The 27,551-nt window shown below is 42.0% G+C and overlaps 1 protein-coding gene across 1 annotated transcript in view; it reads left to right on the forward strand.

The window, feature by feature from the left end:
• The window catches only part of LOC121282464 (sodium/hydrogen exchanger 2-like), a 196,807-nt gene that overhangs the window by 40,013 nt on the left and 129,243 nt on the right, over nucleotides 1-27,551 (forward strand). The window contains exon 4 of the mRNA XM_041196168.1: nucleotides 5,100-5,350. Within this exon, the coding sequence (XP_041052102.1) occupies nucleotides 5,100-5,350 (251 nt within the window). The remainder of the gene's footprint in view (nucleotides 1-5,099; nucleotides 5,351-27,551) is intronic.

The raw sequence follows: 27,551 nt of genomic DNA on the forward strand, positions 1-27,551 counted from the left end.
TGGCAGCTGGTATTAACTTTGCTCCCCTTCAGGCACAGTGTTCTCTTACAGTACCAAAAGTTATGGTTGGCACTGCAGCTGATGACTGAACCAAACTTCTCCAAACCAAGCACAAGAGATATTCAAGGCTACACTAATAGAGTGGTGGTAATAGTGTCCTCAGTGGCATTTTTAAAGCAAGATGTAAAAAATTCAACTGGGCAAATCACTAGATGGCCTTGGAACTATTTTATTGCCTGTTGCATCCTTCACAAAAGGAAACTTCCCTCTATCAGAATCTGATGGTGACAAGGTCCACCACTGATGATCGGCCTCCAGCTGTCTCAGCCCAAACTCTGGAACTCGCTTCCTAAAGCTCTTGCTCCTCTCTTAAGACAGTCCTTCAAACTATCCCTTTTATCAAGCTGTACATTGTTCACCTATCCTAATATCTCCCTATGTAACTCAGTGCCAAATTTTCTCTGATTGCTGTCCAATAACAATCCTATGTTATCCTATTTTAAAGGTGCTATTTAGATTGAAGAAGCTTAGTATGTTCTCCTCAGAGAAGAGAAAATGGAGAGGAGATTTGAAAGAAGTGTTCAAAATCATGAGGGCCTGAACATAGTAGGTAGGGAAAACTGTTCTCATTGGTGGAAAGGTCGAGAACCAGAGGACACCTATTTAAGGTGAGCAGCAAAAGAGGCAACATAACAAAATACTTCTTACACAGCGAGTGGTTTGGAGCTGGAACACACTGCCTGAGAGTATGGTTGAGGCAGATTCAATCATGGCTTACAATAGGACATCGGCTAGTTATCTGAATAGAAAAAGGATTGCAGGACTACAGGGAATAGCAGGGGACTGGGACTAGCTTGCTTGAACATGATGGACAGAGTGGTTTCCTTCTGTGCTGTAACCATTCTATGATTCTGTGATTTAAATGCAAGTTGTCTTTAATGTTGATGAACATGGGACCACCAATAGCATATCGTGATCTTTATTGAAATGTAACTCTTTAAACAGAAAGAACTACTCTTTTAGACCTGGGACTTCTTCTGGGAAAGACTGCAAAATCTGCTTAAATTGTTATTAGATGTATTTCCATGGGGTCATTCTGCACAAGTTTACTGCGTTTCACAGTTGGAAATGTCTCAGACCTATCCAACAGGAGGCTATATATCTACCCAACAAGTCGGAAAAGAGTATTGTTGCAGATGAGTCATTATTTGTTTTTTGTTTGTTATTTCCATTCACGGATTTGTATTGTATGAAGTTAACTGAAGCAACTCCTATGCACTCCCATTTTGATTAGGTTAATAAGACCGAAAATGTTAATCCTATGTTCACAAGAAGAAATGATGCCCCGAGATCTTGACAGTTCGAAGGAGCACTGCTTCTGCTGAAAGGCTCTCTAAAATTACTGCATCCCTCAGACATTTATTGCAGTTGCTTCACAAGTTACAAGGCTCAGCTTCGACGCTGCTCCTCACTTACTTTGAATGTTATAACCTATTTCCTCCCTGTTTAATTTTTCCATGAAGATAAAATAAATGCCCTAATGCAAAGCAATGCAATTACATATTAAAAATGTATAATTGAATTGGATTTTGATACCTTGCTGGCTGATTTGAATAAAATGATTGGAACATAGACCTGGATTTAAAAACAGTGTTGCCCATAACCTTTGAAAAATTATTAGGCACCTCATTAACTATAGCCTGCTGGGGTCTAAAGAGATTAGTCAAATGGATGAGGCATTCTCGGAGGTCAAGGTCTTCTGATAAAGTGAATTCAGTATGTAAATACAGAATTGTACCTCAGAAAATCCAATCTCTTTACCGCATAATTTTGGTCTCTATGTTAACTTAACATTTTATTCGTAAAGAAAGTTTGTAACACTCCCTATTGACGTAGACAAGATTTTAAGATACACTTTAAATCTCTTAGGATGTGGGCATCGCTGGCAAGACCAGCATTTACTGATGACTCATCCTGGTAACAGGTTGTGTTGGCTAGCTGTGAGTTTGATGATGTAATATAGATATTTATGTTTCATTTCTTAAATTACCTGAGCTATGAAAGATCATTGTTTGACAATGTGAGGGAGATTGAACATTTTAGTAGCATTCTAATTTGTCCTTGTACTGACACACAGAGAAATGTGTCCTATTCAATTTACTTCTAAAGGTGATGTCTTATAATTTCAGAGTTCTATCACTAACATTGGTATAACTTTAGTTATGAACTTGGCAGGCTACCAGTCCTACATAATTTAATCTACTCCAATTCGCATGAGTGAAATCTTGGTCTTGTTCTCCATCTGCTCATGAATACTAATCTTTTCACCTCAACAGCTCAATTAAAAACATTTTAGGAACTTTAAACAAATTTGACAAGAGGCTTTCTGTAATCAAACCATTGCTTGCTTTTGAAAGCAGCATCATCCTGATCACATCACAGAATCACTGACAGACATTGAAAATCTTCCCCTTTATTCTTGTGCAGGAGGCTTACGCAATTCACAACCTGTTCGTGGGAATGCTGCCCATCCAACCTTGAGGTTGGCGGACAGGTGAAGCACCCAGGTGGCCTTTGCACTTCGCATGGAACCTCATCCACAGGCGGGATGAGGTTTCATGAAGTGTTTATAAATTGAATAAATTTTTTAAAAAAATTCATTGACATATCCCAGCCCATGTGACACTGTCACATGAGGGGACACATCTTAAAATATTTTCTTTTCTTTATTCAGCTTTTTAAAACTTAAACTAATCTCCCTGAGGCTCTGTGTCTCAGGTAGATTTCTGCGCTCTTTCGAGTGCATGTGTGCGAAAGAGCACAGGCCACGAATCAGGGAATCCCCCTCCCTGCCTGCACAGGGAGTGCTCAGCGCTTCCAGATGCGCATCACACTGGCCCACCCACATAAAATGGCAGCGCATCCCAAATCGAGGGCACTGATTGGGTTCATCCCCGCCCCCGCACAACTTCCCCAACAGGGGGAAAATTCTCCCCCTAAAGTGCATTCAAAAGGCTAATTGCTGCAAAAAAAGGATTGATTTTCAATACAATAGCCAAGGGAAATAAAAAAAGACGCTAATCTAGAAGTACAGAGTAATCGTTTTTAATCCATGTTTTGAATACCAAAAATGGAGAGCACTTTATTAACATACAAGAATGGTCTCATATAGGCTACATTGACAAGTATACATATCTGTGGAAAATGCACAGGATTCAACCAGATTGTGATTCTGGTTGCTAGAAATTGTAAACTGAATACTCAGCTGGAAATCCAATATGGAATTGCAACTCCCAATATATTAAACAAAAGCTAAAATCTGCATTATTCAAGGGAAAAACAAAGCACACATTACAGGTATACTCAGTTTTTTTTAAGGCTGTGAATCGAACAAAAATTAAAGAGAGGAGAATAAGTTTGGAATGCAGCAATTCCTAGATGAGAAAAGAGCAAGGTTCATTTAGTTCATCTTAGTCACATGATGCACTGATAATGCAGCTCTTGATTAATCATAGCGACCAATCAGTATCAATTAGTCCAGAGAACAGTCAATTATTGCTTCTCTGGCAACAGAGCCAGAATGCTTGGGTGCATGTTTTAAAATAAAATTAAAACAGCAGAGATAAATAAGGCATTTTTTATAATTTTCACAAATCTCAGTGTTTAAAGTTTTGTCAGGACGCAAGTGAAATGCCACCACTGACTGGCTGTCATGAAAATATAATAATTTTCATAATATTATTGTGATGTATTGTAAAGGTAGGTTAATAGTGGGGTTTGCATTAGTTCCTCTGTGTGGATGTGTGTGTGTGGGGGATTTAATTGAATTGGAGACAGCTGGTCTAGAGCTTTTGAATGATCAAAAGGGAAGCTAGGTTTGAAATGCTAAATACTTAAATATGACTAAAGTTTTAGAATGTGAGTTGTGAGGAACATTTGCATTTTTAGATAAATTAGGTTAGTTTGAATTTCAAAGAGATGGCAAGATGTTACACCTAGCCATAAGAAGCTAAGCCAAACAGTGTGTTTATTTTCCCAAAGGTTTTTGATTATATGAGTGCTATGAAATATTTATATTAGGAGAAAAGTAAAGTTGCAAAGTCATGTTGGAACAATGAAATTTACATTAAAAAAGGGGAAACATGTATAAAGGAGATGAGGTTACGTGTAAGGGGGAAGGAATTCTAAGACCTAACACAAATGTGAAAAGCCTCCAGCCTCTATGTATCAAGTTGCTGTCTATAGGAACTGAAGCAAAGAAAGCTCACTTTGAATATCACTGTCTTGGGTATTGTGTGCTTTGCCTAAGTCTGTTGAATTTAATTTGTTTTTACTGTTGCCTTAACAGAGTTATAACTGGGAGCCAGATTAATTAGAGGATTTAGGAGTTATTCTAGCAGTAATTGATAAACTTATGCATGTGCGTAAAATCTTTTCTTTTGTTAATAAATGTTTAATTTAGTTTTGTTAAAAAACCTCTAAGTCTCGGTGGACATATTACTGCTGAATTCAAGGCATACATCTTGAAATAAGGTACAAAGTGCAAAACAGTTGTGGCAGCTGTTTCAAGAATTTGAGCAGCTTGGCATTTACCAACCACTGTGCCATAACACTGACACACGCATTCACACAATCTCTCTCTTTGGCTGCTATTTCAATAGAGTCTTTAGCCTATTTGTTCAAAATGCTAAAGGAACAGATAGAGAATAGGCATACAAGTACATTAAAAGGAGCTATTCATTGATCCAGGAGTCCCGTGTCAGGGAAAATTGGTAATAGATTCAGCAATAAAGAGCTGTAGACCCACCTCCAATCTGTGCTCCCTATGAGTGGAGCTTCTTGCTGCAAGTGCCTAGGTGAATTTATCACTAAGTGGTCATTGGTCAACATTGTCAACAGTAATTCACAGCTTCCATTATGGTAAGTCGATGCTCAGAGTTGGTTGTCTTGAATTGGAGCTTTTTTCAGAACAGACTTTGAATGTGTTAATTCTTCTCTAAGTACTCTCAATTTGTCCTCAAAAGGTACACTATATACAGAATAATCAATAAAAAATTGTCACCCTTTCATCATATTCTTTTTTGTTTTTCTCCTTGCAGGTTTTATACAAACTCTTTAAGACTTTCTGCACCATGCCCTCAGTTGGAGTGTCAGATATTTTGGTTGGAATTGTTAAGTTCTTTCTTGTGGGATTCGGAGGTTTACTGGTGGGCATTACTTATGGAATCATTGCAGCCCTCACTACTCGCTTCACAGAGAATATCCGTGTGATTGAACCTCTCTTCGTATTCCTGTACAGCTATTTGTCATACCTGACTGCTGAAATGTTCCAATTCTCTGGCATTGTGGCGTAAGTATTGTACCTATTAATGCTTTAATCTCAGGGGTAACAAGCTACCTGTGTGAAGTTTCAAAACCTTTGACAGACCTTATAATGTCATGGCAAAGACATGGACATGCTCTTCATTGAACCTATGTACTGGATTTCCTGACACAGAACGAGTTGCCCATAGTCGTATGTTGTTGGCTTTCTCAATAACAGTTGCATTGCATTTTAAAAATAATCCTAACCATTTCACAGAGGTTTGGCAGAAACAGACACAGGAGGGGAGATTAGGAAGGGGGGTTAAAAGTTTGGTCCAAGGGTTAGTCTTTACAAAGAGTTTTAAAGGATGAAACAGTGTTAGAAAGAGAATATTTTTGGGAAACTAGACATAAATAGACAGGCAGACATGGGAGCAATTAGAAAATAATCCAGTTGTTGGATTAAAACCAAAGGACTGAAGTTTATCTGAACTCCAAATTTATGACCTTTAAAATTACAGAACCTTGCTATGTTACAAATAATACGTATTAACTTTATGGAGCTGCTTTGTACATATATGGATCTTGTATTAACACTGCCACCAGCTCTCAGTGAGTGCAAGTACATTTGTGTTAATGATTTGAAACTCATGACAGCATCATGAATTTCCATGCCCAGTGCAAACATATTTTTCAATCAAAAACAGAATTACCTGGAAAAACTCAGCAGGTCTGGCAGCATCGGCGGAGAAGAAAAGAGTTGACGTTTCGAGTCCTCATGACCCTTCAACAGAACTTCAATCCTTTGCTGACCAGTATGTTAATAGTTATACTGTCTTACAGGTTAACACATCGCAATATGTTAACGTAGATTAATAAATAATGCAACATTTTCCTTTGCTATCATGACTTGCTCATGAATAATAAGATTATATAAAAGGGGTAATTTGGCCCAATAATTTAGGTACGTAATATCTTTTGTCAATGTCTAAGATGAGATTCTAAGCTGAAATGCCTGTTTTGCACACTGTTTGTGCAAGTGCCATTGATAAAGAAGTTGAAACGCATTGGGAACATTAATCAGGATCATTAAGAGACTGATTGACAATTGCGTTCCCTGTTAAAGGTCATTTCAAATAATAACCTGTCCTAACAGCAACTTGCTGAACAGGAGCAAAATAAATCATTATAAGGATTTTGAGTGCAACTTAAATCTATGCTCAACTTTCAATTTTCACTTGCTGACTACAATGGACTCATCAACTGACTACACTGCATTTGGAAAAGACTTTTTAGACAGATTGGTGGACTTCAGCAACTTCCTATCAACACTTCTCCTGGAAATTTCTCTCAGGACTGGATCTAAAAAGAGTAAGTGTTGAGTTACTCTATCTGATTGGACACCTTACATGAGTCACCAAAAGAAAGAAATGCTTGGTTATTGGCACCTTGTAAAGGGTGTTCGAACATACAAATTAAGAGCAGGTATAGGCCACTCGGCCCCTCGAGCATGTTCCACCATTCAATAAGATCATGGCTGATCTGAATGTAACCTCAACCCTACATTCCTGCCTACCTCCAGTAACCTTTCACCCCCTTGTTAATCAAGAACCTATCTAGCTCTGGCTTAAAAATATTCAAAGACTCTGTTTCCACTGCCTTTTTGGGAAAAGAGTTCCAAAGACAGCTCCTGGTTCTACATGAAGCATTGGAGCCCCAAATGTAAACTTGGAAATGTACAGGAACAGGGATTCCGGTCCCTCAATGAGAAACTTATCTATGACTAATGGCAGGAGAATGCCTGCCAGCAGAGGTTGATGGGTTTATAATGGCACAAGCAACTGTGTCACAGATCTTTGAGTCCCAGTGCAATGTGCATGAATGGGTATGAGGCGACGAAGGATACCATTCTGGGAAGAGTGTCCTGCAGTAGCATCACGGTGAAGCAGGCTGGGAAGCGTGTCCTACAGTCAGCATCGTGGTGAAGCAGTCTGGGAAGAACGTCCTGCAATCAGCATCGCAGGGAAGCTGTCTGGGAAGAGTGTCGTGCCATCGTATCACGGTGAAACAGTCTGGGAAAAGTGTCCTGCAGTTAGCATCGTGGTGAAGCAGTCTGCAAAGAGTGTTCTGCAGTCAGTTCTTGTTGAAAATAACAAGAGTGGCATCACAAGACAGCAGAAGAGAGTGGCGGAGAGAGCAGAACCAGCGCGAGTGCGGGGAAGTTTCAAAAAGTGATGTCAACACAAAGGTGAGAGCTGATTGGTGAGCAGTGGGTAAGTGTTTTTCTCCAGTTTTTTCTCCAGTTTAAAATAGATTAAGCTAAGGAAAGGTAAGAGTTCTAGTTTTTATTGAAACTACATAAATAACGTAATATTTTTTTACTGTATTTAACTTAAAGTAAGGGTTTTTTTTCAACTAGAGGCATGGCAGGGCAGCTCAGTCCCATGTTATGTACCACCTGCAACATGTGGGAAGTCCTAGATGCTCCTTGCGCTCTGACCGACCACGTGTGCAGAAGTGCCACCAGCTGCAGCTACTTGAGCTCTGAGTTTCAGAGCTTGACCGGCAGCTGGAGGCACTGAGGTGCATCCGCGAGGCTGAGAGTTTCATGGATAGCACGTTTTTAGATGTGGTCACCCCACAGCTTATGAAAGTGCAGACAGAGAGGAAATGGGTGACCACTAGTCAGACGAAAAGTGTCAGGCAGGTAGTCAGGAAATCCCCAGGGTGCATCTCAGTTGAGAATCATTTTTCTGTGTTGGAAAACGGTGAGCGTAATGATTCCTATGGGGAGTGCAGCCACGTCATGGCACTATGAGTGGCTCAGCTGCACAGAGGGAGAAGAAAAAGAGGGGAAGAGCAATAGTGGTAGGAGATTCGATAGTAAGGGGAACAGACAGGCATTTCTGCAGCCGTAGACTTGACTCCAGGATGGTGTGTTGCTGCCCTGGTGCCAGGGTCAAGGATGTCACTGAATGGCTGCAGGGCATTCTAAAGAGGGAGGGAAAACAAGTACAATTGATTGTGGTACATATTTGTATCAGTGACATAGAGGGATGAGGTGCTGCAAGCAGAATTTAGGGAGCTAGGATTAAAAAACAGGACCTCAAAAGTAGTAATCTCTGGATTACTTCTGGTGCCACGCGCCAGTGAGTATAGAAATAGGAGGTTAGCCCAGATGAATGTGAGGCTGGAGAGATGGTGCAGGAGGGAGGGCTTTAGATTTCTGGGGTATTGGAACCATTTCTGGGGGCTGTGGGACCTATACAAGGCGGATAGGTTGCACCTGAACCGGAATGGGATCAACATCTTTGCAGGGAGGTTTGCTACTGCTGTTGGGGAGAGCTTAAACTAATTTAGCAGGGGGATGGGATCCTTACAGGAGGTTTAACAGGGAGAGATGCACAGCAAAAATTAGAATAGAGAGCAAGTGAGTTTGAAAGGCATAGAAATTATAGGCTAGTTAAGGCAGAAGGGAGTTTGGCAAGGTTGGGTGGGATTTATTTTAATGCAAGGAGTCTGACGAATAAGGCAGATGAGTTGAGGGCACAAATTAACACATGGAAGTGATGTCATTGCTGTCACAGAGACATGGTTGAGAGAGAGGCAGGATTGGCAGCTCTGTATTCCAGGATATAGGTTCTTCAGGCAACACAGGGAAGGAGGTAAAAGAGGAGGGGGTATCGCAATATTGATCAAGGAATCAATTACAGCAGTAAGAGAGGGATTAGATCATAGAACGTTCAAATGAAGCCATATGGGTAGAACTGAAAAACAATAAAGGAGCAATCACATTGCTGGGAGTGTCCTATAGGCCCCCAAATTGGAGAAACAGAAAAGCATATATGTAGGCAAATTTCAGAGTAGTGTGAAACTAATACGGTAGTAATAGTGGGGGATTTCAACTTCCCCAACATTAACTAGGTTAGTCATAGTGTGATAGGTTTAGAGGGAGCGGAATTCTTAAAATGCATCCAGGAGAGCTTTTTAGGCCAGTGCGTAGAAGGTCCTATAAGACAGGGGGCGCTCCTTGACTTAATTTTAGGGAATGAGACCGAGAAAGCGGTAGAAATATCAGTGGGGGGAGCATTTTGCAGATAGTGATCATAACTCTGTTGGATTCAAGGTTGTTATGGAAAAGCACAAGGATGGGCCAGAAATCAGAGTTCTAAATTGGGGGAAGGCCAATTTTAATAAGATCAGATATGATTTGGCCAGAGTGGACTGGGAGCAGCTATATTTAGGTAAATCTGTGTCAAAGCAGTGGGACTCATTCAAGAAGGAAATAGGGAGAGTACAGGCCCAATTTATACCAGTAAAGACAAAGAGTGGGACCAACAAATCCAGAGGAACCTTGGATGTTGAGAGGCATACAGGATTAGATAAAGAGAAAAAGGGAGGCTTATGGCAGAGATGAGGGTTCAAAACAGGGAAGCCCGAGAGGAGTATAGAATGTGTAGGGGGGAACTTAAAAATGAAATTAGGAGAGCCAAAAGAGGGTGTGAAAAAAACATTGGCAGGTAAAATAAAGGAAAATCCAAAGTTATTTTCAAGTACATTAAGAGTAAGAGGATAACTAGAGAAAGAGTAGGGCCCATTAAGGACCATAGTGGTAATTTATGTGTAGAGCTGGAAGATGTAGATGGGGTTCTAAATGAATACTTTATGTCAATGTTCACAAGTGAGAGGGACGACATGGGTATGGAAATCAGGCAGAAGGACTGTGATATAGTTAAAGAAATTAACATAGAAAAGGAGGAGGTTCTAAGTGGTCTGGCAGGCTTAGAAGTGGATAAAACTCCAGGCCCAGATGAAATGTCTCCCTGGCTGTTGAGTGAGGCAAAGGAGGAGATAACAGGGGTGCTGGCAATAATTTTCAATACCTTTCTGGACACAGGAGAGGTGCCAGAGGACTGGAGGACAGCCAACGTGGTACCGTTATTCAAGAAGGGAGGAAGGGGTAAACCAGGGAACTACAGGCCAGTCAGTCTAACCTCAGTGGTGGGGAAACTATTGGAAACAATTCTGAGGGACAGAATTAATCTACACTTGGAGAGGCAGGGATTAGTCAAGGACAGTCAGCATGGTTTTGATAAGGGGAGGTCATGTCTGGCCAATTTTTCAAAGAGGTGACTAGGTGTGTAGATGAGGGCAATGCATTTGATGTAGTCAACTTGGACTTCAGCAAGTGTAGAATTTTCTGCCTGTCGGGCGGGCGGGCCCGACCCAATCTCCAGCGGGCGATGAGCCAATCCCCACTGGAGAAGCGGGACCCGCCGCCATTTTACATGGGCGGGCCAATTAAGGCCCGCCCAGAGTGACATACAGCGGGAAGCGCTTTCTGTGCGGGCGGGGGGATTCCCCAAAAGCAAGAGTGCACTCTTTCGCACATGCGCACAAAAGAGTGCATATCTCCCTGAGACAATATGCTGCCTCAGGGAGATTGGTGACACTTTTAAAAAGATTAAAAACAAGAAAAAAAAAAATCCCTAACATGTCCCCCTCATGTGACAATGTCACAGGAGATGGGACATGTTCATAAATTACAGTAAAACTTTATTAAACTTTTTAGAACCCTGCATGAAACCTCATACCGCCGGTGGATGAGGTTTCATGTTTTTTTCTAGTTCCCGCCGGGGCTCCTGGCCTGCCCGCCAACATTAAGGTTGGATGGGCAGGTCCTTTAATTGTTTATATGATCCTGTCAATGGCCTCAATTGGCCATTGACAGGTCGACGGGCGCACAGCTGATTTTGCTGTGCCCCCGCCTTTCTGAAAAGTTAAATGGGGCAGGATGACGTCGGGGGTTCCGCCCAATGTCATCCCACATCATTTTACGCGTCAGCGAGCGGGCCCCACCCCCCAGCTCACCGACGGCCAAATTCTGCCCCAAGGCTTTTGATAAAGTCCTATGTGAGAGAGTGATAACAAAGGTAAATAGCCCTTGGGATCCAAGGCAATTTGGCAAATTGGATCCAGAATTGGCTGAGTGGCAGGAAGCAGAGGGTGATGGTCGAGGGGTGTTTTTGAAACTGGATGCTTGTGTCCAGGGTATTCCACAGGGATCGGTGTTGGGTCCCTTGTTGTTTGTGGTATATATAAACAATTTAGACTTGAATGTAGGAGGGTTGATCAGTAAGTTCGCGGATGACACAAAAATTGGTGGGGAGGTAAATAGTGAGGAGGGTAGCCTTGGATTTCAGGAGAATCTAGATGGGCTGATCAGTGGCAAATGGAACTTAATCCAGATAAGTGTGAGGTGATGCACTTGGGCAGGACAAACAAGGCACGGGAATACATGATGAATAGTAGGACCCTGGTAAGTACTGAGGATCTGAGGGACTATATTGTACATGTCCGCCGATCCTTTAAGGTAGCAGGACAGGTAGATAAGGTGGTTGAGAAGGGATATGGGATACTTGCCTTTATTAGTCGAGGCATAGAACATAAGAGCAGGGAGCTTATGCTGGAACTGAACAAAACGCTGGTTAGGCCACAGTGCGCAGTTCTGGAATCCGCATTTTAGGAAGGATGTGATTGCACCAGAGATAGTGCAGGGGAGATTTACCAGGATGTTGCCTGGGCTGGAGAGTTTTAGTTATGAGGAGAGATTGGATATACTGGGGTTGTTTTCACTGGAGCAGAGGAGATTGAGGGGGGACATGATTGAGGTGTAAAAAATTATGAGGGGCATAGATAGGATGGACAGGAAGGAACTTATCCCCTTGGTGGAGGGATCAATAACCAGGGGGCATAGATTTAAGGTAAGGGTCAAGAGATTCAGAGGAGATGTGAGGAAGAATTTTTTCACCCAGAGGGTGGTGGGAATCTGAAAGAGTGGTAGAGGCAGAAACCCTCATTTAAGGAGTATTTGGATGTGCACTTGCGATGCCATGGCATACAAGGCTATGGGCCTAGTGCTGAAAAATGGGATTAGAATAGTTAGGTACTTGTTTGACAGGCGCAGTCTCGATGGGTTGAAGGGCCTTCTTCTGTGCTGGAGACCTCCATGACTCATTGCTCATGACTCTTGGGGCAGGTTTTTCCAGTCGGCGAGTGGAGGGGTGGGGCCCACTCGACGACATGTAAAGTGATGTGGGGATACATCAGGCATGTGTCCCAACATCACCCCGCGTCATTTAGATTTTCAATTTGGCGGGTGTGCAGCCAATTCAGCTGCGCGCCCATCGAACTGTCGACAGCCTTTAAAAAACTAATTAATCTCACTGATGGACCTGCCTGTCGAACCTTAAGTAGTGAGCAGGCCGGGAGCCCAGGCAGGCCTCGGGAAAAGCATGAAACCTCATCCATGGGCAGGATGAGGTTTCATGAGGGTATTTAAATTTTTAAGAAAGGTTTTAATAAAACTTATGGACATGTCCCAACTCATGTGACAGTGTCACATGAGGGGACACAGCAGGGAAAACTTTTAAACATGTTTAATAAAGGTTTTAGATCAGAGCTGATCTCCCTGAGGCAGTACTTTGCCTCAGGGAGATCTGTGCACTCTTGCCTGAAAGATGCACTCCCGGCTGAGGGAATTCCCGCCCACCCACCCACACAGGGAGCTTATAGCGGACGTCACGCTGGGCGGGCCTTAATTGGCCCTCCCAGTTAAAATGGCTGTGCCCGCCCCCCCCCCCCCGACCTGGGGCGCCAATCGGAAGGTCACCCATCCCCGCACTGCACCCCCCCCCCCCCGCCCAACGGGGGGAATATGTTGCCCTTGAGGAAGTCCCAGACACCAGCTGAGTACTCATAAAATTGGATGAATTTTCCCATTTGAGTTGTGAGCCCACAACAGGCTGATTTCCGAATTGCGAACCAGGACATGTACTTGGTGCGATCTACCCATAGGAGGCTAATTAAGAAGCCGCCTCCAGCAGCCCTGTCCAATTAGAGATAGCACATAGCCCGAGGATGCGCAAGAGCCAAACAGGGAGCTCGAAATGAAGAGCGGACAGCAGGCTCACTGTGAATGCTGTGTTGCTGCTGAGCTGAATGGAGGAGAGGGCAGCACAAGATGGAGGCACCATCCTGCTTATGGGACCAGCAGCCAGTTCCCCGCAGCCATGTGGATCCATTTGCAGGTGACATGCAAGCAGTAGCAAGCATTTGCCTGCAGATGTCTTGAGGATTGACAATTTTTCCCTTTAAAGCAACCACTGCATATGCATTCCATGGTGCCACGATTCTGTACTCTGCTCTCACCTTCTGCAGATGGACAAGCTGCACAGTGGAGTCCTGTGTGTGACTGGAAAAATGTATAGCCTTCCAAAAATGCCTGCTAATTGCCTCCATAATTATCTCAATGGCTTTCCCATTGCTGACAGATGGGTTGCTATCTGCACATGCATCCTGTCCCTGGAAAAAGTGTCCAGAAGTGGGAGCAAGTCAGTTTTCAAGCCCAATGGTTCTTGTGCTGATTTTGCGGCCCACCCTTCCAACGCCACCTCCAATAGCCTGGGAACATTTCCTCCAATAAGAGCCACTCAGCCGCCAGGATTACCATTGAGCAGATCCTTGGGATCCTGAATCAGAGGTTTAGGTGCCTTGACTGATCAGGAAGTGGCCTGCAGTACTCAGCTGAGAAAGTTTCCTAATTTGCCGCAGGCTCCACAATCTGAAGGTAACAAGAGAGCAGTCATTACCGTCAGCAATTGCGCCAGAGCAGTCAACTCAGATGGAAGTAGAAGAGCAGGAGTAGGAGAAGGAGGAAGAGAAAAAAAAGAGGTAGACCAGGGTAGCACTAGTTCTTTCCAGGTAGACGGCCCACCTGGGAGAGATGAGCACTGCCATCTAATTGAAGAGCACTTTTGGAGATGTACTCCACTATCAGACTCCATCATACCTTCGATGGCTTAGGATCCATCAGTCAGTCCATCATCTATATTCAATCCTTTCAAATCCTTCCCCATAAAGATCACATTAAAAAAGATTCAATCACCATGCAATTCATCTACTTCAAAAATAAACAATGGACACACGACACAACCAACAGTGCTGACGAATTTTAACCTATTCACTCTAGTGCCTATCTTAGTGGTGAGCTAGATTTGCTCTTCCATAAAGTGCAACCCCAATGGCAATAGTACACGAGATGGATGTTGCTGAGAATCTGAAAAGGACAGTTCAGACATCCTCCTCGGAGTCCCTCGAAGGACTGTGGGCCATGATCACTCTGCCGCAGGCTGCACCATATCACATTGGCTTCAGCAGTCGGAGCTGCCTGCCTCACAGGCAGCAGCAAGAGCAATGGCGGTGTTGTGGGGGAGGGAGCAGCAATGTTGTTATCCTGAGAGAAGCCAGTAGGTTTCCGCTCCATGATCCCCTTGCTGCTAACTTGGGGAAACTGCTCAGAACCACCGGGTAATCTGGTGAAGGACAAATCTCTGGTCATCGGAGACACTGCCAGCTCCTTCCAAGTAAGGCGCCCAGAGCTCCCAGGACAACTGCCTGAGCAGTTCCTTAAAAGTTGTCATTCTTTACAAGCTGCCATGACTGCAGTGATCTCAGTTATCAGATGGTAGTAATTATGATTTTAACTATTTCTTAGGCCAGAATTTTTCCGTAGCAAGCTGGGGGCAGGGCCTGCTTGCCGACACAAAAATGATGCGGATGAAGTTGGGAGGAACCCCCGACATCATCCCGCCCCATTTAAATATTCAGGAAAGTGGGCGGACAGGGAAATCAGCTGTCCGCCCACCTACGTGTCAATGGCCAATTGAGGCTATTGACAGGATAATTAACCCAATTAAAGGACCCGCCCGTCCAACCTTAAGGTTGGCGGGCAGGCCAGGAGCCCCAGCGGGCTTCTGAAAAAATATGAAACCTCATCCACTGGCGGGATGAGGTTTCATGTCTGTTTTTAAAAACTTTAATAAACTTTATGTAATATTTATTAACATGTCCCATCTCGTGTGACATTGTCAGCGATCGGGGCAGCCCGCTGGGTGGACCTTAAATGACCCACCCACTCAAAATGGCAGCGGTGGAGTTTGGCTGCCCGCCTACTGCCGAGCCAGTGGGGCCCACCCGCCCATCGAGGGCTAAATTCTGCCGTTACTGTTATGGGGATCATGTGACTGTACAGACGAATCAGCCCTAAGCGTGGGGTATCTTAGGGGTGGAGCTTTTTAGCCTTGGTCTCGGAACAAGTATGTAGCTTCATCTGGAGTCTATAAATAAACTTCACTGTTTCTTACAAGAAACTAGTCCTGCACTGTAAGTTCATTACAATTGGCGACGAGGGTAAATAGCTCCGATGTAGCGCCTCTCCTCATGACTGTGAGTATTCCAATATTTAAGGGAAGAAAGAAAAGTATACTCACCAGCAATGCCTCTCTTTGGTAGGATTGACCCGTATGTTTCTACTATGTAGCTAACGAAATAACAGTGGAAGAGAAACAGAAGGCAATTCTCCGAAATGTCTGTGGGAGCAAAACCAATAACCTAATCCGTAGCTTGATGGCTCTGAATGCACCAAATCCCAGATCCTCCACCAAGCAAGTGGACTTCGTGAAAGGACATTTTCAGCCTAAAAGCCCCATGATCATGCAAAAATTCAAGTTTAACTCTCAAGTAAGGGCTCCAGGTGAGTCGATCACAACATGCAGTGTGAAGTTAAAATAGTTAATGGAGCACTGTGACTTCGGTGATACGTTAAACAACATGTGAAATCATTTTGTCTGCAGCATAAACAATGACACCATTCAGCGCCGTTTGCTTGCAGAAGTTGAGATAGACCTGAAGCACGCCATGGAGATAGCGCTAGCAATGGGGAGTGCTGAGAGTGTGCAACATGATACCATGCTGCAGCTAGGGCGGGAACCTGCAGAATGCCACTACTGCCACAAAAAAGGGAAGGTTGTTAAACAGTGCAGGATTAGATCAAGGCAGCCATTCAAACATCAGGTCAAGTTCAATGAAGTGCACAATACAGATGAACCTGAAGCTGCTGATACTGATATCTATTCCCTATACAACCTGAAGGCCAGGAAAACTGAACAATCACTGTTAACCTTCAAGTAAATGGAAAGCCTCTGGTCAGGAAGGTTGGCACAGGAGCATCAACCACAGTGGTGGGACAACACATCTTTAAATACTTCAGCGAAGCTACCAAGGTATTGAGTTTGAAGAAAACTTTTACTCAGTTAAAAACATATAAAGGTGAAGCAATACAGATGAAAGGCATTACCTCTGTCCCTGTATCTTAGAGGCAACAGACAGCCCAGCTGCGAGTAATTGTTGTAACTGGAGAAAGACCTAGACTTCTGGGCAGTGATTGATTGAAATAAATCAAACTAAACTGGTCAGAAATTTTTCAGGTCAGGACAGGAGGAATTTCAGAGTTGCTGAAAAAGTATGACAGAGTATTCCAAGATGAGTTGGGGAAAATAAAAGGTCTGCCAGCTAAATATATGTGGACCCTGAAGCAATAACCCTGTTTTTAAGGCAAGAACTGTGCCTTACACTCTAAAAGAAAAGTTAGATGCGGAATTATGTCATTTGTAGAAGTTAGGAATAATCCAGCCAGTCCAATTTTCAGAATGGGCAGCGCCCATAGTCCCTGTGATGAAACCAGATCAAACCATCTGTGGAGATTATAAATTAACTTTGAACAAGGCAGTGAAATTAGACAAATACTCAATCCCAAGGATTGAAGATCTGTTTTCTAAACTTGCATGTGTATTAACAGCTCAAGCTGGACAACACATCAAGAAGTTATGTTGCCTTAAACACGCACAAGGGCCTGTACATGCCTATCCCTCGGTGTGCCATCAGCCTGTGCGATTTTCCAAGGAACCATGGAAAGCCTACTGCAAGACTTCCCCGAATTGTAGCATACCTAGAAGACGTCCCGATCACAGGATCCATGGAAGCAGAACATGTGGTAAACCTGGAAGACGTTCTGAAGAGATTTTTAGAGGCTGGCATTCGTTTAAAAAAAGATAAGTGCACTTTCCAAGCAAATGAAGTTGTGTATATGGGTCACTGAGTGGCTGCCCAAGGGTTGCATCCATTAGAGGAGAAAGTCAGGGCAATCAAGGTAGTGCCCTCTCCTAGCAATGTCACGGAGCACAAGTCTATTTTGGACATGGCAAACTATCACAGTCAATTTTTGCCTAATCTATCACAGTTTACATTTATTATTGGAGAACCACAGATAATCTTGAACGGCACAGCAAGAGGAAGCCTTCACGATAGTCATGAAAATTTTACACTCATCGTGCCTGCTAGTGCACTAAGACCGGCCTAATGACTTGACACTCATTTGTGATGCATCTCCCTATGGATTGGGAGCGGTACTATCACACAAGATGGAGAATGGATCTGAAAGGCCGATAGGATTCTGGATACATATCCTTTCTGCAGCTGAGAAAGGTTACTCACAAATTGAAAAAGAGGACTTATCTATCGTATTTGAAGTAAAAAAGTTCCATCGATATTTGTATGGTCGACACTTCACTATAGTGTCAGATTTTAGGTTTGTTTAGTGAAGATAAGGCAGTCCCACCAATAGCCTCTGCTAGAATTCAAAGATAGGCTTTAATTTTGTCAGCATACAAGTACACTTTTATGTACCGTCCAAATGTGCATGTAGCAAATGCAGACGCCCTCAGCCCACTCCCTTTGCCAGATGTTATTTGTTATGTTTGAATATGGGTTGTTTTGCTTGTGGTCCAGTTGTATGCTTACTTGTTGGCAGGTGAGTTGATTACAATATACAGCAGATGCAAAGACCAATATAAAATGAATCACATACTATTTATTAACACAAATAACAGAGCACTAACATGATGTGTGCTTCTCCAGCCAGACCCTACTATAGCCTACATGTTAGCCCTTGCTACACAGCTATTGGGTCTTACAGTCATGTGCTCAATCCACTCACATTTTCTTAAAGGTGTATTACACCTCAAATTACCACAGTATTGCACGTTCCAATGCATCAAAGGGTAGTACTTGTGTTGACTTTCCTGGACTCCTCATCAGCCTGCATGAGACAGATAAAGAATTGGGCAAATCGGGCTCCAGTTTTAGCAAGAGTGCTTGAACAGGTATTGCAAGGATGGTCAAATGCACAAGTCGCTGAAGAATTAAAACCATTCTTTGTACGTAGATCTGAACAGAGTTGTCAAGATGGTATCTTGTTATAGGGAGCAAGAGTCGTTATCCCTTTGCAAGGAAGAGAACCACTATTGACAGAGCTTCATAGTGAAACACTATCTCCAGTGTCAGCAACAACAGAAGTTGCCCATTTCAGCTCCACTGCATCCGTGGGAGTGGCCTGACTGACCCTGGGTTAGATACATATAGACTATGTAGGTCCATTTCTAGGTACCATGTTTCATGTGATTATCAACGCGCATTAAAAGTGGATTGACGTGTTTGAAGTGATATCACCTACATTGTCTGCAACCATTTAAAAACTGAGCCAGAGTTTCAGTGTTCATGGTTTTCCTGAAGTTATTGTGTCAGACAATGGTACTGCTTTCACTAGTGCTGAATTCCAAAGATTCGTGAACTGAAATGGGATTAAACATGTCAAAACAGCACCATGTCATTCCTCATCCAGTGGGCTAGCAGAAAGCAGTACAAGCTTTTAAAATAGGCTTGAAGAAACAACCAGAGGGAATGTTGGAAACACAAATGTCAAGATTTCTGTTCAGCTATCGCATGGCTCCTCATGTGACCACTGGTTTAACACCTTCAGAATTGTTAATGAAGCGCTGACTTCATAAAAGATTGAGTCTAGTATTCCATAATTTAGAGGGGAAGGTGGCGAGAAACCAGGGTAGTCAACAATTGAATCATGATGTTCACAGTAAAGGTTGAGAGTTTATTGTGGGAGAGAGTTTTTGCACGAAATTTTGCAACTGGACCGAGATGGGTCCCTGGTAAAAATGTCTCTGAAACAGGACCTTTATCTTATCAAGTCGAAGTGGAAAACAGGATTGTTAGGAAACACATGGATTATCTCAGAATTGAGAAACCCTCCAACAACCAGTTAATCCACCTGAAATCGAAGTCAAACCTTTGACCCTTGAGGTGCCAAATTGACAAAGAATAGACACACTGAATGTCTCTTGAAGTAAATAATTTGAACTGCCATTGTTTAAGGGTGTTCCTGAAGCTGTAGTTCCTGTGCATTGTCGATCCAATGGAAGGCCCTCAAGTTGTAGAGTTACGTCGCTCTACCTGAATCTGAAAACCTCCTCAAAGACCACATTTATAATGGCATGAACCATGTATAATTGTATATAATATGGGTTAAATGTTTTTGTAAATAAGAGGGTAAAATAAAATTAAAGGGGGAGGAATACAGTAATTGTATTCTTACTGTTATGGGGATCATGTGACTGTACAGACGAATCAGCTCTAAGTGCAGGGAATCTTAGGGATGAAGATTTTTTTGGCCTTGCTCTTGGAACAAGCATGTAGCCTCATCTGGAATCTGTAAATAAAGTGTACCATTCCTTACAACAAACTAGTCCTGCATTCCAAGTTTATTATACAGATCCTGCATGATGCCAGGTTCCATAAACCACTGGTGGAATTGACCATCTCTCCACGCTGGAGAGGAAGGGTTTCACTGTCAAACCATAAAGCAAGGTGTGGGAGAATTCCTCAAGCTCCCTCGCTAAATGGAGAGTTCTCAGGCAGGCTCTCCATTGCACTAAGCATATCAAACCCTTTGGCCTTCTTCTGGAATTTCATCTGCAATGTCCTCATCTGACTGCTCTTTAGCAGAGTCAGTATGCAATCTTGCCCTCCCAGCAGTGTCCCTTCCATTTGGCATGGCTGCTGCCCACTATTGTCTGATGCGTCCCTGTATGAACAGCCCTGTTCCCCCTAGCCTCTAAATCTCTTTCAGCATTGAAGCCATGTGCCAGGGCCAGCTGGATCCTGCCTGATATTTCCCAGGTGATCTCCTTCCACATGCGCTTCATCAACTGCCTCTGGAGCCTCCTGCCCCACTGAGGGAAAGGTACACCAGGACCTTTAATACCATGTTGGAGAACCTTTGTGTCCTCTCCCTCTCAGTCCCTGAGCCATTCTTCCACAATGGCTTAATTCTCTCCAAGCCAATGCACTCACACCTTCAGTGCAAGTGAGAGTGTGGAGGCTATAGACACAGTTTCAGGAAAATTACGTCTAATCAGCGTTTGAGTTCTGAATCTGCAGTTGTTGGTATTGATGTGTGCAGGTATGTTCAGATCATAATAATAATCAATTAGCTTGAAAATTACATGCTAAATCTACATGTTCAAACAGACATTTCTTATTAGCACAGCACCCATTTAGAGACTGATTTCACCCTTTGACCAAAATAACCCTCAGCACCGTTTGCGTAATTGTACCTTTTTTTAAAAAACCCATTTTCTTCCCATTGATTTTTTGTGTTCTTTATCACACACCATTCCCTTACTGTGAGGGAAATAGTTCGGAGTGCTTCAAGGCTTTCTTCTGTATTTAGATGACCTAAACCTGACCCAAGATGACACTGAAAGCAGAGTGTAGAGAACTGATGTGTTTCCTAGCACAGACATCACTAACCTCACATGAAAAGAGTAAAATTACATCTTGGCATTCCAGTAGTGAGAACTCTATAAAGAGTTCAGTACTTTGTCAATATAATTCATCTCAGATAGCATGACACAGAATTATTCTCATTGTGCAAGGGAATGTCTGAAGTTGTGTTATTACACTGGTAAATTTACATAAATATCTGTAATACAGGATTTTTTAAAAGGATTTCTGCTTTCTTCCCTATTGTTATTTTTGCCTCCATTTTTAGTTGTTTATACTATTTCTTACCCAAATTCTATGACTTCCTATATTTTGATTGAATGAAATTTGCCTTTTCTCTTGCTGACTCATTGTCTACCTGCATCACTTAAAGTTAATGGCTAGCTAGAAACCATGTTTACAGACTTTTTTGTCAATTAGTCAGGAGGTAGTGGTTTCAGTTTGATCTGTTTATGTTTTCTATTGGGCTTGCAAAAGCAGAAATGCCCGATGTGATGAGACTCGAATATGACTGATTTTTAAATCGGCTGTTTGGGTTTTTTAACATAGTTCGGGCCTCTTGCACATTGCCAGCTGGGAAATGGCCATACATGCACAGTTGGTATCTTTTACCACCTTTAGACTGGGAGCTGACCCTGCACACCTGTGCAGAAGACAAAAGGAAGCAGAGAAGTGAAACGGTGCGAAACGGCAAATCAGGTAAACAGAACTGGAGCGCTATCAGAAGGAAGGCATCCCAGGGAGCAGGACACAAGGAGGGGGACAAGGAGAGGTCTTAGAAAAAAGCAGCAGGAAGGAACAAAGGCAGGAATCAGAAACAGATGCCAGAAAAATTGTCCCAGGTAAGGGACAAGGACAACGATTAGGAACAGATCTTGTGAAGTAAAGTTGAGAGAAAGGAACAGAGAAATAAGCTTCAAGTTAAAGAGAGAGATGCGAGGAGCAGACTTGAAGCAAAGTGGGCTTGAGGGAAGCCTTGACAATCCTGGGAGGTAGCCAAAGGTTAGTGACTCCTTACTGTGGGACATTTGGAGCAGTGGTGTTTTTTTTTGACAAGCTCAAAGATCTGAAAATGTGCTTGGAAGATGAAGTGTGAGTGTACTTGGAGATACAGGGGAAAGGAATCACGGAAAGAGGGATTAAAACCCTAGAGATGGATCCTTGTTGAAACCATCCTAATAGGAGTGATGTTTGAAGAGAATTCCAAGGCGAGTTCTTCAAACATGGACGTTGGAAACCCTAATGAGAAAGGCAGAGTTTCAGTGAGACTAGTTGGCTCAGTGTGTCGAACATCTGGATGGGGTTTTGTGGAATCCATGGAATTTGCTTGGGTTGCATCTGTCATTTGCTTTGGAGTGTGGTGTGTCTGACTACAGTTCACCTGTCAATTCACACGTACCGTGTACTCACTTTGAATATGAGAGCATATGATTGATATTAAAAATTGTTCTATCTTTCTGAATTTGTATGTGTCTGTAAAGATGTAGCTGGAATGAATGAACTGTGAATATTTTAATCATTTTCTTGTGCTTGCATTGAGACCTTACCAACCTTTTTGTTTGTTGTAATATAGTTAATTTATATTGTTTAATAAATGTTCTGTTCTTTGTATTAAAAGTTCATCAGCAAACTCCTGTGAATCTGCTCAGTAACTTTGCTCCACGATTTCGAAAAAAAAATTGGGGTCTATCAAGCCAGGTTTCACTCTGGGATCTAATTTGTCTAGTATTTACATCAGCTGGGATCATAACAAAGTGAGGGCTCTTGCAGGATCAAGAATCCTTGAATTTAAGTGGGATTATGAATTCTTAAACTAGTATTTGGAAATACTGGGCATCGGAACAGGATTTGCTGCGAAGTATATTGCACTGGTTGGGACTCAAGAATGGCTTTGACTGTTGCTAATACTTTTCTGGGAGTAGAAGATGTAATAGTAGATTATTTTAAATCCTTGCATAAGGCTACACTAAGAGAGTTATCAGGTAAATTGAATATAGAAATAAAAGTAGGATTTTGTAAGGATGATATGATTAAAGTAATTACCCAGCATTTAGACTTAACAGGAGAAATTGATTTATCACAGCTAGAGTTAGCTGTTTCAGTTAAGAATGAAAGAAATAGAGAAAAGATATGAAGCAGCTTGAGACAGAGAAAGAGACTGAAATGAGAAAACTTGAATTGCAGAAAAAAAGAGCAAAAGAAATGGAAATGAAAAATTTTGAACCTGAACTCCAGAGAGAGGTCAGCAAGGGAGGAAAGGGATAAAGAAAGGGAAATGGAGTTCCAAAGACAGAAATAAATCAGGCAGATTAAAGTTGCTAGAGAAAAGCTTAAAATTAAAGAAAGAAGAGATAGTGATTCAGAGGATGAGTTTGATTCCACTGAGAATTTTGATTTAACTAAAAATCTTTGTCTAGTGCCTAAATTGACAGGGGATGGGGTTGAGAAATATTTCTCATCATTTGAAAAGATAGCTGTGAAGTTGAAGTTGATAAAGTGTCCTGTCAGGTACACCTGTGAATGTGTCCACTAGTCTGTCAGAAGAGCAATCTGCAGAGTATGAAGAGGTTAAAAGGGAAAGAGAAATAGTCAATGATTATGGGCTTGTCCTGAAGCTTATCAATTAATGTTTAGGGCCGTAAGGAAAAAGCCTAATCAGACATTTGTAGGATTTGCTAGAGAAAAAGAAATGCTCGAGATTGATGGTTTTCGTTCATTAAAGTTGGAACAAAATTTTGAGAATGTGAGGGACATTATGTTTATGGAAGAATTCCGACATAGCATTCCAGTAACTATTAAGGCTTACTTAGATGACCATCAAGTATCAAAGACCCGAGAAGCGACAGTTTTGGCTGATACCTATGATAGCTCACATAGACAGTTACTGGTAGGGAAATGGTCAAATGGGAATCACCAGGGGAATTGGATGAATTCAAAATCTGGTGATCGAAAAGGTACTAGTTCCAGGGAATAGACAGAAGGACAGCAAAACAATAAAGAAGATAGGCAGAACTTAAAAGTGATGTAAAGAAAACAGTATGCTTCCATGGGTAAATCTGGACATACTAAAGCTAATTGCTGGAAATTAAATGGCAGACCTATTACAGTAGTATAAATGTATAAGGAATCCTCAGAAAAGGCTATACCAGAAAATGAAATGGATTTTAAAACTGTAACAGTGGTACAGGTAAAACATGTTCCCTCAAAACCTATTAGGAACAGGGATAAGGCTCAAGGTAGCCAAGAAAATACATCCTCGACTGCTGCTAAAGAGAGTCAGGCTTCTGGATGTTCTAGATGTCTTATATTTAAGGGAGAAGTGTTCCATTACTCCTCCAACAAAGTAAGTAAACAAATTAAAAGTTTGGAAGATACTAGGGCAGCTCAGTAAATGGTGGTGGCTGATGATGCAATTTGTGTTTCAGACACTGTAATGGAGCAAAATGTATTAATAGGAGATATATTCATGGAAGTTATAAGCCTGTTCATTTACGTAAAGTCAATTTATGAAGTGACTTAGTAAATGGAAATGTTACTGTGGAAATTGTTCCTGGGTTAATGATTGAAGGGGTAGATTTTATTCTGGGAAATGATTTGGCTAGTGGAGATAGTAACATGGTGATAAATGTATTGCAGCAGGCGTTTTATCATGCTGATCTCACCAAACTCCAAAAAATTACTGTGGCCAAAAACAAGAATCTTATTGCCAATAATGAGCAATTGAAGAAAAACTAGATCAGTGTAGAGAACCGACTTTCAAGCACAAAAAGTGAGATTAATAATGGAAAACAGGAATTGATGAGAACAATTGAACATTGGTCACAGGAAGTAGAACATTTGACTGAGGGCTTGAAATATCTAAATTATAAACTTGTAGGAACAAATTTAAGAAAGATAGGTCTTCAATTAAAACTTGATGAACTTTAAGCATCAGAAGCCTATATGAAGTATTGTGAAACATGTCTTGAACAGGATAAGGAATTGTGGTGAATCAGAACATTTGGTTGAATGCAGAATTAAAAACTAAGACTGATGCACTGCTCAAATATCATTGTGAAAAGAGCAATGAAATTCTTGAACATCGATGTGATCTGTAGAATATGAGAGATACAGATGTGTGGTATGGAAGGGCAGATCCAGACTTTAAAGGCAGACAGGGAAAATTTTAGGAGACAGATTGAGGATCTAACGAATGAATTAAAGAAGTCCAAAGAGCAGTCAGTAACCATGGAAGAAAGATTCTGAAATGAACTGAAGGATTGTGCGAAGTTGTTAACCTTGCTTACGGGTTCCACAAATGACTCTGAAAAGAGACAATTGAAATTACCAGAATAGTTACTGAACTGAATGAAAAGATTAACAAACTTGGAAAAGAATTGGAAAATGAGAGGGTAAACAAATACTTGGATAAAATTGTGAAAAAAAGCAGAAATAAAAGTTGCATTTTTGAAACAGAAAGGGCTGAAACTGCAAAATTGTCTAGAAGGGTCAATGACCAGAGACACTGAATTACAAGTGCTTGACAGTGTTGACACACAGGGCACTGCTTCTGGAATCCAGGCAAGTGGATGGTTTGCAAAAGACCATTTAAAACCTGCAGAGGAGTGGAACAATATGGTTCATGAATTATGTAAAAGAGTTGAATTTTTGGAACTAACAATAAAACTCCAGAGAGAGGAAGTGGTTGATGTTGCTTGAAGAGAATTAAATGAGACATGCTTGGAAAGGGGTCAGAAGAAACTCTAAGATCTTAAGATGTTCAAAGATCAAACCAAGCATGAGAATGAAATAATTTTGTGTGAACTTAGAAAGCACCTCAATAACATCCTTGAAATGGCTAAAAGAGATTTTGATCAGAGGAGAAATTAGCTATTAATGCACAAAAATGTCATTTAGACCTTATTGTCCCAAACTGAGAATTTACCGCTTCTGAAATTGAAAAATGAACTTGAGGATGGAATTATACCTATAGCTAACAAAAAGAATGGTGTTTGGGTTGTGGACTTAAATGTGACATTTTTTCTCCAGTTAAGAACCAGGAATAAGAGAAATAAGAAGCACAAACATTGAGTTAAGATAAATCTATGATGTTTAAATTCTGCTAATCCTACTTGTTAATTGCGTTGACTTTGTTTTGGTTACACCTTTATAACTTTGCAATATGACGTGTAGCTGCGAAACAAAATGAAAAGATTATCTGTATCTTATGTAATAAGCTAAGTGTTACAAGAAGATAAGTTCTTGTAAGCAAAGTGTAAAGCCATTATAAAGAAACCTTCACTGTCGTGAAGCATTCTTTCTTCCGAGGGAAAGTTGTGATGAGTCACGAATATTTACCTTGATTTTTAAATCGGCAGTTCAGGTTTTTTAATGTATTTCGGGCCTCTCGTGCATGCTGTAGCAGGGAAATGGCCATACATGTGCAGTTGGTGTCTTTTGCCATCTTTAGGCTGGGAACTGACCCTATGCGTCCACGCAGAAGAAGAAAGAAAACAAAGAAACGACAGGTCAAGTGACCAGGATCAGAGAGCCATTAGAAGGACGGTGTTCCATGGAACAGGACGCAGAGAGCGGGACAGGGAGAGGTCTCAGAAGAACATCCCAGGCAGGGACAAAGACAGGGATCAGAAACAGGTCCCAGAAGAAATTCCCAGGTAAGGGTCAAGGACAGAGGTCAGAAACAGATCTTGTTAAGTAACGCTGAGAGAAAGGAGCAAAGTAATAGGCTTCAAGTTAAAGAAATAGCTGTGAGGAGCAGACATGAACAAAGCAGGCTTGAGAAACCCTGAAGATCCGGGCAGGTAGCTGAAGATCAGTGACAACTTACTGCAGGCCTTTTGGAGCAGTGGTATTATGCTTGACATAGCCAAAAGTGTGCTTGGAAGGTGAAGCGTGAGTGTACGCAGAGATCCAGGGAAAAGGAATCATGGAGGTGGATCTTTGTTGAAACTGTCAGAGTGGGAGCGATGTTTGGAGAGAATTTCAAGGTGAGTTCTTCAAATGTGGAGATTGGAAACCCTCGTGAGAAAGGCAGAGTTTAAGCGAGACTAGTTGGCTCACAGTGTGAGGAACATCTGGGTGGGTTGCTGAGGAATCCATGGAATCTGCTTGGTCTCATCTGTCATTTACTTTGGAGTGTTGTGTGTCTGACCACAGTTCACCTGTTAATTCACATGTACCGCATCTTTATCTTGAATATTAGAATATAGGATAGATATTATAAATTGTTTTATTTTTCCAAATTTGTATGGGTAGCATTTTCCTGTCAGTGAGAGGGGGCAGGGCCTGCACACCGACCCATAAAATGACACATGGTGACGGTGGTCGGGCATGCCGACCTCACTGCATGTCATTCAGATATTCAGTTCAGTGGGCGTGCAGCTGAGTCAGCTGTGCACCCGCCAAACTGTTAAAGGCCTATTGAGGCCTGTTTAAAAGTAGTTAACTGAGTTGCCTGCCAACCTTAAGGTGGCCTTTGCATTTTTCATGAAGCCTCATGCACGTGCGGGATGAGGTTTCATGAAGGGTTTATTATGTAAATAAAAATTTTTGAAATAAATAATGGACATGTCCCAGCTCATGTGACAGTTTCAAATGAGAGGACACGTCCTTAATTTTTTTTCCCACCTTTACTCAAATTTCCATAATTTAAACAAATCTCTATATGGCATCTCCATGCCTCAGGGAGAACTCTGCCTGCTTGAAAGAGCACA

Source organism: Carcharodon carcharias, chromosome 9 (assembly GCF_017639515.1).
Source record: "Carcharodon carcharias isolate sCarCar2 chromosome 9, sCarCar2.pri, whole genome shotgun sequence".
Taxonomy (NCBI): Eukaryota; Metazoa; Chordata; class Chondrichthyes; order Lamniformes; family Lamnidae; genus Carcharodon; species Carcharodon carcharias.